Below are 18023 nucleotides of genomic sequence, written 5' to 3' on the forward strand. Positions count from 1 at the left end.
TGAAATCTGGACTTTTGTGTACTTTTGCCCTACCCTTCAGAGCTGGGCAGCGGGAGAGCAGAAGCTGCTGGCCAGGCACCCAGGTCTGAAGACAGCACCACCACCACCAGCAGCACAGAAATAAGGGTGGCAATATCACTGTCCCCCTACAATAGCTTTACAACCTCCTTTTTGATTGGGATCCCCAGTTTGAGAAACAACTGAGTCTTAAGCGCTTTACATGTTTATATTTTGCTGTTTTAAAAATACATACTCCTGGTTGTTACAACACCGTGAAATTCAAGATTTAAATATCTGAAACCCTGAAATTCACGATTTTTTAAAATGCTATGACCATGAAATTTACAAAAATGGACCTTGAATTAGGTAGGGCCCTACACTTAGTGGTATCTGAAGTACTACACTTCCTCTCCAGTAGTTAGATTAGGAAATAACTGTGGTAAAACTCCCACTGATTTCAATGGGGCCAGAATTTCAACCCTACTGCCTGTTAGCAAATGCTGACTTGTTAATAGTGACCACTGTGCAGTAATATAGAAGGCTCACAAAACACTTCAGAACCTTTACTAATGCACTTACAATAGAGGCCTGACCCTGTGCAGGGCTCTGCATCTCACAAGTTGGGGGCCTCTAGATGGGGCCTTTTATAAGGGCAACCACTTGAGAGTAAATACAGCAGCTGATGAACTGAATGTAGCATCATTACACAACTGTTTAGGACAGGAAGTGAAGTATGTATTATCCAATTGAAATTGTAGGGGGAATTTAAATAAGACAGACTGTAATTCACCTAATTTGAATTTGCCAGGATACGAAAGCTACATCCATACTCTTGCAAAAAGTGCTATGTGACCTTTAATGGTCACAATTGGTCAAGACCTAAACTCTCTGTCTCATCCAAGAGATGCAACAGTAACAAAAATGATAATTTATGTATATACCAACACAACTTTTGATATGTCTGTTCCCATCTTTCTACTTTGTTGTGAGGTTACAAACAAACATTTTGATGGCTTCTTTCTACAATTTGTGAGCACGACTGCTTTAGTCATGATCTCCAAGCAGGCTGTAATCTGCATATCACCAGGTTCTGCTATATTTGGCAAAGTGGCGCCATTCTGGGTATGTTCAGAGAGCCAAGAATTTCCAGAGCCTTTAGGATTAGCATTACACACTTCAGCTGCCTTCAGCAGCTAGGACAGATATAGAATCAGTGCATGGACGAGTGAAATTTGATAATTAAGGCTCTTTTTAAAGGGACATTCTCTCCAAGAGAAAATCTAGGAAGTTTATCAATGTACAAGAATATAAAACCAAGACAGACAGAAAACTAATCTTTTAGTGGGTTTTGAATTTTAAATAACTTCTACACGTTACTTGCCTCCGAAACTTGCTAATGTACTTTAATTTATTACACTGTCTGTTAAAGAGAGCCAGAGAGTTATTGTACAGCATCTAAGTCAAAACAATTAGCAACAAAATAGCCAGAATAATACATTCAAAATTTGTTACATGGGTTTCTCCTCTTTATCATTAGTGCTCATCACTGTCCCCAGGCTACTATGGTCAAAGGGTTGTATAACTGCATCAGTGAATTTCTTCATATGAATAATGGTGCTATCACAGAGGTGGGCAAACTATGGCCCGCAGGCCACATCTGGCCCGTGGGACCCTCCTGCCCCTGAGCTCCTGGCCCGGGAGGCTAGCCCCCGGCCCCGCTCCCCTGCTGTTCCCCCTCCCCCGCAGCCTCAGTGCGCCGCATCACTGGCGCAATGCTCTGGGCGGTCGGGCAGCGCAGTTGCAGAGCTGCGGCCTGACCCGGTGCTCTGGGTGGCATGGCTGTAGCGCCACCAGCTATCAGTGCTCCAGGCAGCGCGGTAAGGGGGCAGGGAGCAGTGGGGGTTGGAGAGGGGGCAGGGGAGTTCGGTAGTGGTCAGGGTGTGGGGGTGTGGATAGGGGTCGGGGCAGTCAGAGGGCGAGGAACAAGGGGCAAGGGTCCTGGGGGGGCAGTCAGGAATGAGGGGGGAGTTGGATGGGGTGGCAGTGAGCAGTCAGGGGTGGGGGCTCCAAGGGTGGTCAGGGGACAGGGAGTAGGAGGTGGTGGATGGGGCAGGAGTCCCGGGGGGGCCATTAGGGGACAGGGAACAGGAGGGGTTGGATGGGGCAGGAGTCCCGGGGGAGCCGTCAGGGGGTGAGAAGTGGGGGGGTCAGATAGGAGGTGGGGAAAATTTTCCACAAAATTTTGGAAACCCAATGTGGCCCTCAGGCCAAAAAGTTTGCCCACCCCTGTCCTATCAGAAGGGCCCAAAGACCTTCAAATACACGGCGGTACCACCCAGGTATGAGGTATCTTATCAAGTTTTCCATATGACAATAAAGGGAAATTATAATGCTAAACAACTGACTTTTCTTCAATGTCACAGCATTTTGTCCATGTTTATTAACCAGTTCTTTAAAAGCATCTCACAGTTTTCAATAGTTACACTGTTTTCGTTTGAAAAAAAAAGCTGAAATTAATGAGATTGATTTCTCCTCACTTTGTTTAGTTATCCTGCTCTCTTCATAGGGTAACATCACCAGATCTTACCTTGAACAAAAACATAAGCACTGTACTGTTCATAGTAGTCCCCCATGACCACACGAAGCGTGTAAAGACCTTCATCCTCCTTGTTAGCATGAGCAAGGGTTAACGTAGCCCGCTCCCCACTCCAATGCATCTGGACCCACTTGGATGGTGTAATAAGAACACCTAGAAATTAGAGAGTTCTATAATGAGAGATGACTGAATTGAATCTATTCCTAAATACTATGAAACCTGTACAAGAGATCATCCTTATTAGACAACTTCCTGTCCTAAAAGAGAATCACAAAAGTATCCTTAATTCTTCTCTCATACCAATTTTACACTGACTTTAGTGATCTAACTCCATTAAACAACTGATTTTTCCTCAGTCTCTGGAGTGATCAGTAAAGAGAGGTTTCAACATATCAATGAATAACAAAAGTCACAAGCACTGAATGGCTATATAAATACTACAGCTGATTGAAATGTTTCAGATTTAAAAATATTGAAAAGAAATGGGAAAAATTCAAAAATATTTTCCCAAACTTTTCCCCTCATTTTTGACCAACTGTAGAACTAATTGAAATTTTTTGCATTTCAAAATTTTGCCATATTTTAAAAAAATTTTAAAAAGGGAAAATTTTGAAAAAAAAATTGTTAACATTTCCCTCTCATTTTTATATATCTTACAGCTATAATGTACCCTTATATTTCCTCTTTTCATTCTTCAATTGGATATGAAAGGGAATGAAGCTCTCTGTCAGACAAGTTTAAAATTCATCTTGTAATATGTGCTTACCATTCCTGTACCACTGGATCTCTGGGTGGAAGCGCTTAATGTCGGGATGAATGATAACTGTACAACCCAGACTCATTGTCTCTCCTTCTCTCCCAAAGGATACCTCAAACTTGTCAACAAAGTGGATTTCAAACTTGGAAGCATAGCCATGGGGGCTAACACCAACTGTGTAAAGAAAATTGAATGATTATTTAATTTTTTATCCTTTTGTAGTGATAAATGACAAAAACCAGCAAAAGCTACTGTATATAAATGGCACCTTCTATATTTTATAGCAGATCTAGCACATTATTACTATATTGTCACAATAATAATAATAAAAACACCTCAAATCCCTCTTTCAAATCTTCCAAATACAGAGCTCCCAGCACCTTGCAGAAGCAGGTCCAATATATATTATTTAGGTGAGCAGCATTGCTACAACTCCTCAAACTTCAATGTACTTATGTAAACCTTTAAAGTAATTCTAAATGTGAGGCCAGATCCTCAGCTGGTGTAAATCAGCATATCCCCATTAGTTTTGGTAGAGCTAGCTGGATACCAGCTGAGGATCTGGCCCACTGATTACTTATACCTAGAATACTTAACTTCGGGTTCTGACTATTTGATCTCTATTACTTGTCTTCCTAAAATAATGAAATCACAGAAGTTAGAGATGAACAAAAGCTATCAAGTCATCCAGTGGCTCCCATGAAGCCAATGCAAGACTCTCTAATGTTTTATACAGTCTAGTCTTACAGATTTCAAGGGATGAGGCTTCCATCTCTTTCTTTGATCGTTTATATTCCAGATCTAAGTGCAATGCCAAAGGTATAAACACAAAGTATGTATCAGTGTCTATCTCACTATTCCAACAGATAAGTACAGTAGACAGTTGTAAAATAAACAAAAATTGCTGTGGACACTAAGAGATAACCAGTTTATATCATACAAGGTCTGATTTTTAGAGGTGCTGAGCATCTGCTGCTCTTACTAACTTCAACTGAAATTGCAGCTGCTCAGAGCTTCTGAAAATTAGACCCATTTTGTTTCTAAACAATGTCACCAAATAATCTCCTTGGTTGTTTTGTCACAATGTCACAATTTTAAAAGGATTAGGTCAGGCAAACACATTTTTTGAACTTACAGCTGAGAGGCATGGTAACAGTTCCAGCATGAAAATAACTTTCATCAAACTCTCCCTTATATCCTATAAAAAAAAGAGAACAACTCTAGTCACCAATTGCCTAGAAGTAATCAGCACTTTGCCATGTAAACAGAATTTTTAATGTGTCCCCACAAAGAAAAATCAAAGGAAATATGTCCTGCAAACCTACTCTTTACCACAAGGGAAGCATAAGCTGAAAGTTCTCCTTTAACATTCATGGCAGAAGCGTGATACTGAGCGGTGTCTTCAAAATCACATCTGAAATGATGCAAATGATTAGGCAGAGCACCTAGTACTCTTTGACATTTCTAGGATCTATGTCTGATATCAAAACATCATTTTCTAAACATTATTTTCATAACGTAATATAGCAAATGGTTACTCGGTGTTGATTTAAATGCTTTTCTCTCTGATTCAGTTAACAAGGGACCTAAACCTTACTCAGGTAAAACTCCAACTGAAGTCAATATAAATTACACCCGATTAAACTTAGACTGTCATTGATTTAAATGGATTTTGAAGCAGGCCATGAGTGAGGAGTGCAGGATGGGGCCTTATGAGATTTTTGAAAGCACAAGCCTCCTTTACTCATCAACTAGAAGAAGTGAATTGGTCTTAAAAGTAGAATTTGCTTGAACCTTTACCCATCCTCCATATGAACCTTTACCCATCCTCCATCCACTTGAACTTGAATGTTCATTATGCTTGGATTCACTTGTATAACTTGCTTATCTCCCTCCTTCATTCTCTTCAGCAACCAGCATGGCTGTACTTTCTTACCTATAACTAAGGCTACGTTTTAGTCACGGGTATTTTTAGTAAAAGTAATGAAGAGGTCCTGGGCAGTAAACAGAAATTCACAGCCCGTGACCTGACCATGATTTTTACTATATACTCTGTACTAAAATTTGGAGTGGGGGGGCCGTTTGGGGGCACCACAGGTGCTAGGGGAGGAGGCCCGGGGACACCGCAGGTGCTAGAGGGGGGGTGTTGTTGGTGCTGGGGCAGGCTTCCTACCCACGTCCTGGGAAGCAGCAACCTCCAGCTCCTAGCTCCATGTGCTGCCTCTGCTCCGCCCCAAGTCCCGGTTCTGCCACTCCCACTGGCTGGGAACCACTGCCAATGTGAGCTGCAGGGGCGGTGCCTGCGGGCGGAGGCAGCATGTGGAGCTAGGAGCTGAGTGAGCAAAGTTCCTGTTGCCCTTCCGGGGAGGCCCCTCCCTCCCAGGTAAGCACCGTCCCGCACCTCAACCCCCAGCTCTCAGTCCCCCCCACACCCAAAGTCCTACTGCTGGGGGACGGGGGGCCTGAGACTGCCCCAGCAGCAGCCAGTGCAACTGGCCCAGGGGCTGCCCGAACTGCTCAGGCCGCTCCTGGGCCATGCACATGGGCCTCTGCAGAAGTCACAGAAAGTCACGGAATCCATGACTTTTGTGACCTCTGTGACAAACACAGAGTCTTACCTATAACTTCTCATTAGATCCCCATTCCTCTTTCCCTTCAGTAGCACCTATTCCATCCATTCAAACATCCAATTAGTTCCCCAGTTCACTCTTCCCCCAACTTTACTGATCATGTCCAAACACCTATCATATTCCATCTGTTTCGTCCTTGTCTGTGCTGAATTCAAATGTCAAACTCTCTGGAGCACTTAGTCCAGAGAGCACAAAGTAGAATTCAGTAGAGGCCAGAGGCCAGCAGAAACTCTTCCAGAGCAATTGGAGAACAGCAAGGAGTTGAAAAGGATTCAGGGAATTAACTGAACGGTGGGGACAGGGAAAAGGCTGAGTGGTTATTGAAAGGTCTGAGGCAATGAAAGAAAGAAAAGTGGTCTTTATAGGGTTTCTTTGTTTCTTAATTCTTTAAACCTTTCCTCGGGCTCCTAATTAAATTTTCTAACTAAAATTGTACCTTGCTGACATTTTTCTTCACAGTAGAACTTCACTACTGTTAAGCACAGTTATGTTTTGCCAGTCAAAGCATCTCAGTAAAGAATCTACTAAATTGTACTCTGAAAAGTTTTGGGATGCAATCCTGAGGTCCTTACTTAGTATTTGGTTAGTATTCACTCAGCCCATACTCACATTGGGCCAAATGCTGAGCTACTTATTCCCCTTCCTGTCCACTTTTACTTAGTCCATACTCATGAACTCCCATTGACTTCAATGGAAACAAGATCAGCCCTAGATTATTGTGCAGAAGGTGCTTGATTCTCCCCTCACTAGTTTTTACATCAATACAACACCATTTAACCAAACTGATTCACTCCTGATATAATAAGAGAAGAATCAGATCCAGCATTCCTTATAAATGGTTTGACACTGTGAAGTGCTGAATACTTTCAGCTTTCATTGGGAGGAGTTCAGCATCCTCCCAGATGTTGTACAGATGCCAAAGAGCCCAGGGAAGGTTCACTTTTATTCATTTGAGCAAATTCTCTGAATTTTACCTGGTACGATGTGCAAGGAGTGTGTGCGTTTCTTTATTTAATTAATAACATACTAATACTTTTCTCCATTATATGGATATGGAAATTAAAGACAAACAAATAAAAAACCTTGCATAGATGTTCAAAAAATTGTTTAAAATTCAAATAAGCTAGCGCAAGAAATAAGAAATAAAGCTGAATTAAATATATGAACAGGTTAAAACCATTGGGAACATAATGTTGAAGAGATAAGTATTTCTAACTGGTATTGTTAGTAAAAATTAAGTTTCTCCAGGACTCAAATCCTATCTACTGGAGTAATAATTATTTTAAAATGTCTCTTTGAAGTTCAGGATGAGAATCAATGAATAGAAGAAGTAGAAAAAAAACCCAAAGGTACTTATTATTATTATTATCCCAGGGATGTTGTCCATGTTATTATATGCCGCAGCGGGATCTAATGTGGGACCTATGAGAACTGTTTGGTCAACTCTGTAAACTCTATTTTCAAATGTGAGAATCTTACTATGATGTCCAAATCTCACATTTGTATGCTCCAATCAGCACTTAGGCACCTAAAGTAGGCACTTGAATGCTGAAGGCAGAACTGATCACTCAAGGAGCTCACATTACAAAGAGGTCTCCATGTTTCAATTTTTCTTGAATACAGGCAACTGCAAAAAATTTCCTATTTGGATGAGGAATATTGCTAAAATCCTTCTTATGTCTGTTTGGGTGGTGCCCAATACTGTTTGTTTCTGTAAGACTAACACCCAAGATTTGTGTTTGAAAATAGAGCTAAATAAATCATCAAATATTGTACTTGTCACAACTGTAAGCCTGGACAATATTATTTATCATGTTTATACTGTAAATGGGAGAAGAAGGTGGCAGAGGTTATCAAAAGTAGCCCAAGTATTTATGACTCAACTATAAATTGAACTACAATCCAGCTATAACTCACTTAGGAAGACTGCTTATCCTTGATAGATGAAAACCAGAGCTTCTTACATTTTTAGGAGACACTATTCTGCTCAACTGTATCAATTTGGAGGCTCTTATTCCTCAACTCCCAACACACACACACACACACACACATACACACACACACACACGGCAGTGGTAAATCAACAGTAACATTTTTACTGAAATCATTTAATTATCTGGTACTCCCTTACTTGTTAATCTCCAGTGAGTGCATCCCATATCGACTTTCAATGATATACTTGCCAGGGTGAGTATGCACATTGATGGGCACATTGTTCTTGTACCTATGGAACAAAAAAAATAGTATATAGTAATCTGAAGTGTAAATCTTTTACAATAAAAGGGCAAATGCTTGGTGTTTGGGTTACAATCTATACCATATTATTAATGGGCAGCAGAGCCACAAGTGAGATATTTCAGACCTCTAAATATCAATGACAATAATAACTCTGTGGCTCCCTACACAACCATATATTCCGTCTAAAGCCTAGACTACACTTAAAACTTATGTTATCAATCTGTGCTGGTATAAACCCCCAGGTAGACTCAGTTATACCCACAAAAAAGCCCTTCTTCCAGTATAGCTTATTTCATTTGGGAAACCAGAATAACAGTGCTTTTAAATCACTTTTGAAACAGATCAAGCCAAAGCTACCTCTGCTAATCAACCCTTATATTGAAAGTTGCCTTTCAAGTCTTCCTACTGTTGGGAATAACAGACATTACCCACACCAGCAAACTTATGGACAAAGGGTAAGTGTGGGATTTTCAAAAACGCTTAAGTGAGTTACCATCACAAGTCCCATTAATTTTCAGTCTGATCTTCCTCTCAGTGCAAAGTCTAAGGAGATGGGTTGGTGCAAAGGGCATTCCACAGGGATCGGGGGTGAAGGAGTCCTATCCCTCAAATTGTGCACACCACCAGAGTTGTTTGATGGGCACTGTTGCTCTGCTATTCTAGTATCCTGTCTTACAGGGAACAGTGATCAGAAGATCTACATAATAGTGGATCCACCTGCCACCACTTCTTCCCTGGACTAGCTAGTGGTGCTTCCCAACTGCATTGTGTAAGGGGACTGTTGCCCCCTTACTAACATTCAGTGGGGGTGTTTTAGTTGCTAGCTCCTAGTACTAAAAAGGGGAAGGGTCAATGGGGAATCAGGACCATGAGACTGACAGCTCCCAGGAACAATGGGGAGAGGCCAATGCTCCAGGTCAGCCTGAATGACAGGGCGGGCAGGCTAATCAGGGAGGTCCCATCCTCCGTGTGAGCTGGATTTGCCTGGGTCAGACAGAATGGGGCTGAGCTAAGGAGAAAGCAGGAGCCCAAGCTGAGCTGGGGAGCAGAGCTGTGCCAGATCCAGAGGGACCAGAAAGGCAGCCCAGAGAGAGCAGACCCTGTCCTGGGAGCAGAGCTGCAGCCCCAAAGCCAGAGGCACAGCCCAGAGAGAGCAGACTTGCCCTGGGAGCAGAGCGGCAGCAACCAGAGCCAGAGGGGCTAGAGAAGCAGCCCAGGAAGCAGGTCAGTGCTGGGAGCAGAGTCACAGAAGCAGCCTGCAGAGTAGACCTGTCTTGAGAGCAGAGTTGTAGCAACCAGAGGCAGGGGGCCAAAGAAGCAGCCCAGGGAGCTGGAGGCACAGCAGCAGCAGCAGTGCTAAGGCAGAGTGGTGGAGCTGGGGCTGGAACAGTCTGGAGATGGGTGCGGTGAGCAGCTGTGGAGAGCGAGGGGGACCCTGGGCAGTGGGCCCAGCACAGGGAGACGCCTCAGCCAAGAGGTTCTGCAGGCCAGGCTTGGATCATAACCCCGACAGGGCAGCGGCAACACTGGGGAGAAGAGTCCTATCATTTAGAGCCTGAGAGCGTGTGGCCACCACCAGAGCAAGTGTCCAACCCGGAGTGGGGACACCCTAGCCCCTGTCCTAGGTGACCACAGGTTGGGGGGTCGAGCCCTCCAGGAATCCTGGGCCCAGGCTTGTTGGGTTTACGAGGATTCTTCCAGATAGGAGAGTGGAAGGGGAGTCCTCAATGGCAGGGAGGCCACTGGGTAAAGGAAGAGCGAGGACTCAGATCCTTTCGCTAGCCCACTTCATCGGGGTAGTGCAGAAGCCAGGAAAGTTCCCCACAGTAGCGGGACTATTCCCCCACTTACAATTGCATGGGGATGTGCATCTCTGACCACATGCACTGGCTCCCCCAATAGTAACACACGAAATGGGGGACTTGATCCAACAAGCTACCAGACACTGTGGCAAGGTTCTGAGCACCCACTGAAGTTTGTAGAAATTGAGGTCATTCAGTGCTCAGCACTGTGCAGGATCAAACCCTAAATGAGTTATATCAGTTTTTAGAATCCTTGCACTCCTTTTCTTTTCATAATCATGTTAGTGAAAAATAAATTATTATATTTTTGGCAGGTTTATATTCATCTGCCTCACACTTTTGAAGGGCCACTTGTTGTTATTTCTGGAAAGTCAAATAAATTCCAGAACAGGCACATCATTAGCAAATGTTGGATCTCAATCAGCCCACTACATTATGCACTAATAACTTTTACTTTCTACTGCAAGTCCCAAATATCCTTGGTTTTTCATATCTTCTTTCCAATGGAACCAATAAAACTGCATCAGTTAATGAACCTGCATCACACTCTAAGGATTTCTAGAATGAAAGCCCCTGAATCTTTTTATTTATCACCCACGGCATTCAAAATTCTTCATTGTTCATATAATGAATGACATCTTGGAATATGTGAATGATATTTGGTTAACAAATGCTGAATGAATGCTATCAGATACAGTTCAGTGCTCTTCTTATGTCTGAGCAAAACCACCTGCTGTAAGGGCTCTGAATTCATTCTTTCCATTGGTAACCAAGGGCCAAATATAGACTTTTTGAAGTAAAATAATGTATTAAATTCCATCACCCAAATTTATTGCGGTTTAAATTTAATTCAAGAGCCAATTTGTCCTTGCATGCATGTGGGATGCCTCTCATTGAAGTCAATGAGTGTAAGGCCATATATCTGAAAGCTTCATTTAGCCCTAAATAAATATGTCAATCTTTTGGAATAAATTAAAGATGGATCTGAGCTGAAGTTAAAAAGGGTTCAAATCTGGTGTTTTGATTTGGATCCATCTTCTAGGGCTAGGCGCCAGCTACGAATTTTGATCCAAAACTGGATGTTTTCCTATGTTAGAAAGGGGTCAGATCTGACATACTGGTTTTAGATTATCTCTAGAATAAATGTACCTAAAATATAAAATTTGTACACAACTGAAACAATTTGTCCACAGAGCACTTGATCTGAATTCAGTGGAAAGATTCCCATTAACTTCAGTGGACTTTGGATCAGGCCCATAGGTAAGTTTTTGGTAATGAGATATTTGTCTAAAAGCACAATGCTAAGGAGATATAGATAGTAAAGAAAATGACAAATATGGCAGAGTTCCTGTAAGATGCTAAATAATTCAGGCAACAAACCCAAAAATGTTTTAAATATTTAAAATACTGATCTGAGAGCAGTTTTTCTAACGTCTCCACAAATACAGTTTCAGTTCTAGTTCATTGATATCTTTAATGCTTAGTACTGAACATAAATTAATTTTCTGTCAGCTCTTAGTTATAAACATTTATGGCTTGATAAACACAATCTCAAAGTATCGTATAAGATAAAAGCAAGTATCAAATTCCACTTAAAGTCTGAAAAAACACCAGTATGTCCCCATCTAATTGTTTCAATGACCTGATTGTATTTCTGTATAGCCCAGGCCAGATTTAAAAAATCAGCTCAATAGGTGATGAGACAGAAAGGCTCCACAGCTCAGCACTAATTAAGCATAAATTAAATTGCAGTCAGGAAAGACACTAATCCAAGAGACTTAGACTTTCATCTATGCCCCACACATCTGTAAGAGAATATTTTGGGATCTCGTAGGGCAGGTCTACACTACAGGGTTAAATTGACTTAAGTTACGCAACTCCAACTACGTGAACAACATAGCTGGAGTCGACATACCTTAAGTCAACTTATTGCGGTGTCTACATTGTAGTGGGTCAACGGGAGAAACTCGTCTGTCAACTTACCTTATGCTTCTCATTCCAGTGAAGTACTGGAGTCGACGGGAGAGCAATTGACAGTTGATTTAGCGGGTCTTCACTAAACCCGCTAAATCGACCCCCGGTGGATCGATCGCCACAGCATCGATCTATGGTAAGTGGAGACAAGCCCTTAGACTAAGGCCTTGATCCAAAGCCCACTGAAGTGAAAGGAAAGATTCCCACTGAGTTTAATGGACTTTGTGTCAGGCCCTAAATTTATCTATAGCATATAACTTAAATAATTATGATGTGACCTCCATGAACATGCTTGAGTCCTCGCATGGAGAGAAACTGTAACTGAATCAGCAGCTAAGCAGCTGCTTTTAACCACAGCAGCCGTTAATGCTCCAGAGACAATAAATATTCTCTGATGCCTCAAAGAAATACATTCCCTTTGAGATGGCGTTGATCAGATATTTTAATTTATTTCCATTTTTTTCTTCTTGTTTTTTTTCTTTTTGTTAGTAGGGACATTTTTATAAAAACAGCAGTTTTGCACCTTAAAGACGACCTGCAAAGGATTTGTTTATTAAATTGAGCTTGTTTGTAACCTTTATGCTTCTTTCACTGTAAAGATGGCCTGAAAAGTGTGTTTTTTTAAAGGGAAGGGGGGCTTGGAGGATGGCCTCTGCTTGTTTTTTATCTTAGAAATATAAAAAATGTCAAATCCGGTTTTCCCTTGTTTTGTTGGAAGACTTCTGGGGAGTCTCAGAGTATGTTCATTATGAGCTCTCTCAGCTTAATATAAAATTTGCTAAGTATTAAAATCAGTGGGATCACTCATGGAGTAAGGAGCAACTCATTGTGAATAAAGGTATATGGCATTCTCTCCTGCTTCTCATGAATACCTTTGCTTTTTTCACCACTGCTCTGCATCGATCACATATCTACATTGTGCTTTCCTCAGTCTCATCCACATAGATTTCCTGAGAATTTACAAATTCAGAATGCATATTTGCAATCAAGAACAGTATTGCTGATAAAGATACAAGCCTACCATGTAAGACGGGGTTCTGGCCAGCCAGTCACAGTACAGTGTAATTTGACATTCTGTTTCTCCCAGACAGTATGGGAACGAGGCTTGATAACAAACTCAGGAGCATGTAAAAGTTTATCTTCATTCAGCTTTCTGTGAAATTCCTCAGTCTCTTCTAACTAGAAGAGAAATATTTCGTAAGAAAATTCACCATTTACATATACTACTACTCCACACCCCAAGAAAGTTTTAGGGCTTTTTCTAGGGCAATATGCAGAACGCTATTTTTATTTTAAAATCCAGATTATTATACTTAATATATCCTTCTTACTTAGACAGACAAACAGACAATATTCTTCAGCTTCAAGATGGTTTTCTAAAACTACTAGGGATGCCACCTCTAAGGCACAAAAGAATCAGCCATTTGTGGATGGGGTCAGGTGCCAAGGGAGGCAGGTCTGGTCCGTGGACAGGGCCAGGTTCCAACACTGGGGAACGCTGGTCTGTGGGCAGGGCTAGATCCCAGGGCTGGGGGGAACCTTGGTGAAAGGCTCAACTGCTGGAAAGTTGCATGACAGTTGGAAGGATTTAAGGGTGGGACTAAGAGGCTGCTTCTCCATTGACTGTTGTCCGCCCCTGGCATGATCCAAGCATGCAGAGTGGGAGCTGGGTGCTGACTAGACAGCCATGACATGCCTCATTGTGCCAGACACTGTACAAATAAAAAAAAAAAAGACAATCCCAGGCCCAAAGTTCTTACACTCCATGGATTCATTTGTGTTTTATTACCGTTTTCTTCAGGGCCAGACGTTCAGCTGACTCTCGTAGCGCTACTTTCCTTGACTTCTTTTCATGCTGCTCTTCCATAGAGGATGAAGTGGCCACTCTAGTTGCACTAATTCCCTCGCCTGTAGCAAAAAGGTTCCTTCTGGCAACGTACGCAGCACTTTCCTTAATTCTTTCCTCTTCTGTATCTGTAATCCCGCTGACATACACTTGACTGAAAGAATTAAAAAAGCACAATCACACTGGAAAGTGGTGAGAAAACATTTCATTTATAGCACTTCATTTTAGCTTGGCCCTCTCCATTTAATAAAGGGCCTTAGACTCTTCAGCATTTCTACTTTAAGGATCATTACTTAGGAAACAATTTCATATCATAACACAACAGATACATAGAAGGGTACTGCTGAAAGCCTGATATACTCAGTCAATCTCAGGTCATTACCATTTTCAGTGCATTTCTCTATGACAAGTGTGTCATGCAGGTTTTCATTTTATTTTCATTTTAACAGGTTTCCTGTTGTGCTTTCACATTTCCATGGCTCTAAAGAACAGTGTGAGACATACCCATAGAGCTATCACAATAACACTTTAAATAGTGCTTTGTAGCAGTGGCCCTTACAATAACACCACAAAGTGGAGATTAGAGCAGCCGTATAACAAAGTTCTCACTTCTGATTTATATGAAAAAGCATAGTCCCCGGCACTACAAAAAGCTCTCTGCAATCAAACGAGCACTTTATTCTTTAATGTCGGTAAAGTCATTTGTTCTTTAAAATGCTTTTAAAAAGATTATTAGTGTTTCATGAACACTTTATTCTCTTTTCAGCATCCTCCTCAGGCATTCAACAATGGAGGATACAATCAAGGGAGGGATACAGCCCTCTGTAGAGATAGAGGTGGTTAGGGACTATTTAGAAAAGCTGGACGTGCACAAGTCCATGGGGCCGGACGAATTGCATCCGAGAGTGCTGAGGGAATTGGCGGCTGTGATTGCAGAGCCCTTGGCCATTATCTTTGAAAACTCGTGGCGAACGGGGGAAGTCCCGGATGACTGGAAAAAGGCTAATGTAGTGCCCATCTTTAAAAAAGGGAAGAAGGAGGATCCTGGGAACTACAGGCCGGTCAGCCTCACCTCAGTCCCTGGAAAAATCATGGAGCAGGTCCTCAAAGAATCAATCCTGAAGCACTTAGAGGAGAGGAAAGTGATCAGGAACAGTCAGCATGGATTCACCAAGGGAAGGTCATGCCTGACTAATCTAATCGCCTTTTATGATGAGATTACTGGTTCTGTGGATGAAGGGAAAGCAGTGGATGTATTGTTTCTTGACTTTAGCAAAGCTTTTGACACGGTCTCCCACAGCATTCTTGTCAGCAAGTTAAGGAAGTATGGGCTGGATGAATGCACTATAAGGTGGGTAGAAAGCTGGCTAGATTGTCGGGCTCAACGGGTAGTGATCAATGGCTCCATGTCTAGTTGGCAGCCGGTGTCAAGTGGAGTGCCCCAGGGGTCGGTCCTGGGGCCCGTTTTGTTCAATATCTTCATAAATGATCTGGAGGATGGTGTGGATTGCACTCTCAGCAAATTTGCGGATGATACTAAACTGGGAGGAGTGGTAGATACGCTGGAGGGGAGGGATAGGATACAGAAGGACCTAGACAAATTGGAGGATTGGGCCAAAAGAAATCTAATGAGGTTCAATAAGGATAAATGCAGGGTCCTGCACTTAGGATGGAAGAATCCAATGCACCGCTACAGACTAGGGACCGAATGGCTCGGCAGCAGTTCTGCGGAAAAGGACCTAGGGGTGACAGTGGACGAGAAGCTGGATATGAGTCAGCAGTGTGCCCTTGTTGCCAAGAAGGCCAATGGCATTTTGGGTTGTATAAGTAGGGGCATAGCGAGCAGATCGAGGGACGTGATCGTTCCCCTCTATTCGACACTGGTGAGGCCTCATCTGGAGTACTGTGTCCAGTTTTGGGCCCCACACTACAGGAAGGATGTGGATAAATTGGAAAGAGTACAACGAAGGGCAACAAAAATGATTAGGGGTCTAGAGCACATGACTTATGAGGAGAGGCTGAGGGAGCTGGGATTGTTTAGTCTGCAGAAGAGAAGAATGAGGGGGATTTGATAGCTGCTTTCAACTACCTGAAAGGGGGTTTCAAAGAGGATGGCTCTAGACTGTTCTCAATGGTAGCAGATGACAGAACGAGGAGTAATGGTCTCAAGTTGCAATGGGGGAGGTTTAGATTGGATATTAGGAAAAACTTTTTCACTAAGAGGGTGGTGAAACACTGGAATGCGTTACCTAGGGAGGTGGTAGAATCTCCTTCCTTAGAGGTTTTTAAGGTCAGGCTTGACAAAGCCCTGGCTGGGATGATTTAACTGGGACTTGGTCCTGCTTTGAGCAGGGGGTTGGACTAGATGACCTTCTGGGGTCCCTTCCAACCCTGATATTCTATGATTCTATGATTCTATGATTCAATATCAGCTCTAGTAATATTGTCACGTTCAGGTGTGCAATCCAGACTAGTGAAGCACTGTGTCACCTCTTACCCTGTAACCCCAAGTGCTCACAATGCCTTGCTTCTAGCTCACTTCCTGGGATGCCCACAGTCAGCAACAAGCATGCACTCTGTCTATGTACTGGGCAGCCCTGCTCCAATGCTTTGGATCCTGGAGCCTGCCTGCAATACCACAGATTTCCACCAGCCTTGGTTATCAACTGGTATGGTGACTCCACACTCTCCCCAGCCCTGAATTTTCCCAGAAATGTGTGTTCTGAAATAGCCCGCCCTGTCCTGGAAAAATCAGAGGGATATTATGGTTTGTTGCCCCTCTAAGGAGGTAATATTCAACAGTTTGCTACTTTAACTGGAGTTATCAACCAGTTAACTTTAAACATAGCACTAGATTGGTTCAGATTAAAAATAAAACAGGTTTATTAACAAAAGAAGATAGGATTTAAGTGAATTCAAATATAAGAGTTAAAGTTAGTAATGGATACCAGCAAATGAAAGTGAAAACAGACATCTAAACATCTAAATCTTAATCTTGCAAGGTTTGGTTCAAGGCATTGTTCAGGATGGCCTTTCTCATCCACAGTCTCCTAGCAAGACGGTGAATGCCCCTCTCCTTGATCAGGATCTTGCCCAGAGGCCCAAAGGTGCTGGTGTCTTTGTCTTCTGAGGTCAAAGAGTCAACTTAGGGTTCTCTGACCCTTTCTTTTATAGTCCAGTGAATCGTTGAAGTGGATTCTTCTGAAGGTTACCCCTCAAATTAAAGTTTATTTAAGCAGTGAGGAAGGCAACATGGAATCTGGTAATGAAGGAAGCTCCATACTCATTTTTTCCCCACTTGTGTTTGCTGAAATGCAAATTGTTCTGTTCCCTGCTATCTCCTCCCCCTGCTGTTTTGATGACCCTGTTTACTACTTATATGTAAATTAAAGTAAACACACATTCCTTTGTTTAGGACAGACCTTGTTAACAACTTTTGCCTACGCAGGGCTGTCTGGTTTTGAACAGTTAACACCATAGAGGGAGAAATCATAACTTTACATATCATAGAATATCAGGGTTGGAAGGGACCTCAGGAGGTCATCTAGTCCAACCCCCTGCTCAAAGCAGGACCAATCCCCAACGAAATCATGCCAGCCAGGGATGTTACTATATACATTTCACCATGATATTATTGATCAGAGAGTTATTAGTTTTCAAATATTGCCTCACAAGGCATATTTTGTATAAAGATTTAATAGAACAATGTGTAGGGTGTGAATACAGGGATGCTTTTGGTCACAAATATCACCATGTCAAATCCTGCCTTCAGATTCACATGTGGGAACACTATTGCAGCCTTTTTGCTTTAGAATTGTCAGAGCTTCAGAGCTGTTTCAGTGTGCAGTGAGGATTTCCTGATGAGAGGGGGGCATTACTCTGTTTCTGGTGAATACAGCTACTGCACAACATTTGGTTTAGCAAAATAAATGGTTTTACTTTAAAACGTGCTAGATGTTCTACTGCAGATTCTGCAGTAACCATTAATTTTAGGTAAAAATGACAGCTTTTTCAGTCTCACACTATATGTATCATTATATACTCATGAAGCTAAGCAAAGGACCCAATCTGATGATACACGGCTAGAGCTTCCTTTCACCAATTATAACTGAAAGAGATTAGGGGGGAGAAATTCCTTGTTTACTAAATTTGCTAGTGTTGTGCATTAGACAGCACTTTT

At 42.3% G+C, this 18023-nt stretch overlaps 1 protein-coding gene across 6 annotated transcripts in view; it reads right to left on the bottom strand.

Annotated features, from left to right (window-relative positions):
• MYOM1 (myomesin 1) overlaps window positions 1-18023 on the bottom strand; it is a 139493-nt gene that overhangs the window by 64757 nt on the left and 56713 nt on the right. For all 6 annotated transcript variants that reach the window (XM_043508036.1, XM_043508037.1, XM_043508041.1 and 3 more), the window contains 7 exons: window positions 13787-13997; window positions 13019-13176; window positions 8115-8207; window positions 4679-4767; window positions 4489-4551; window positions 3363-3527; window positions 2588-2749 (listed from right to left, as the gene is read on the bottom strand). In XM_043508036.1, the coding sequence (XP_043363971.1) occupies window positions 2588-2749; window positions 3363-3527; window positions 4489-4551; window positions 4679-4767; window positions 8115-8207; window positions 13019-13176; window positions 13787-13997 (941 nt within the window). The remainder of the gene's footprint in view (window positions 1-2587; window positions 2750-3362; window positions 3528-4488; window positions 4552-4678; window positions 4768-8114; window positions 8208-13018; window positions 13177-13786; window positions 13998-18023) is intronic.

Source organism: Dermochelys coriacea, chromosome 2 (assembly GCF_009764565.3).
Source record: "Dermochelys coriacea isolate rDerCor1 chromosome 2, rDerCor1.pri.v4, whole genome shotgun sequence".
In the NCBI taxonomy this organism is placed as follows: Eukaryota; Metazoa; Chordata; order Testudines; family Dermochelyidae; genus Dermochelys; species Dermochelys coriacea.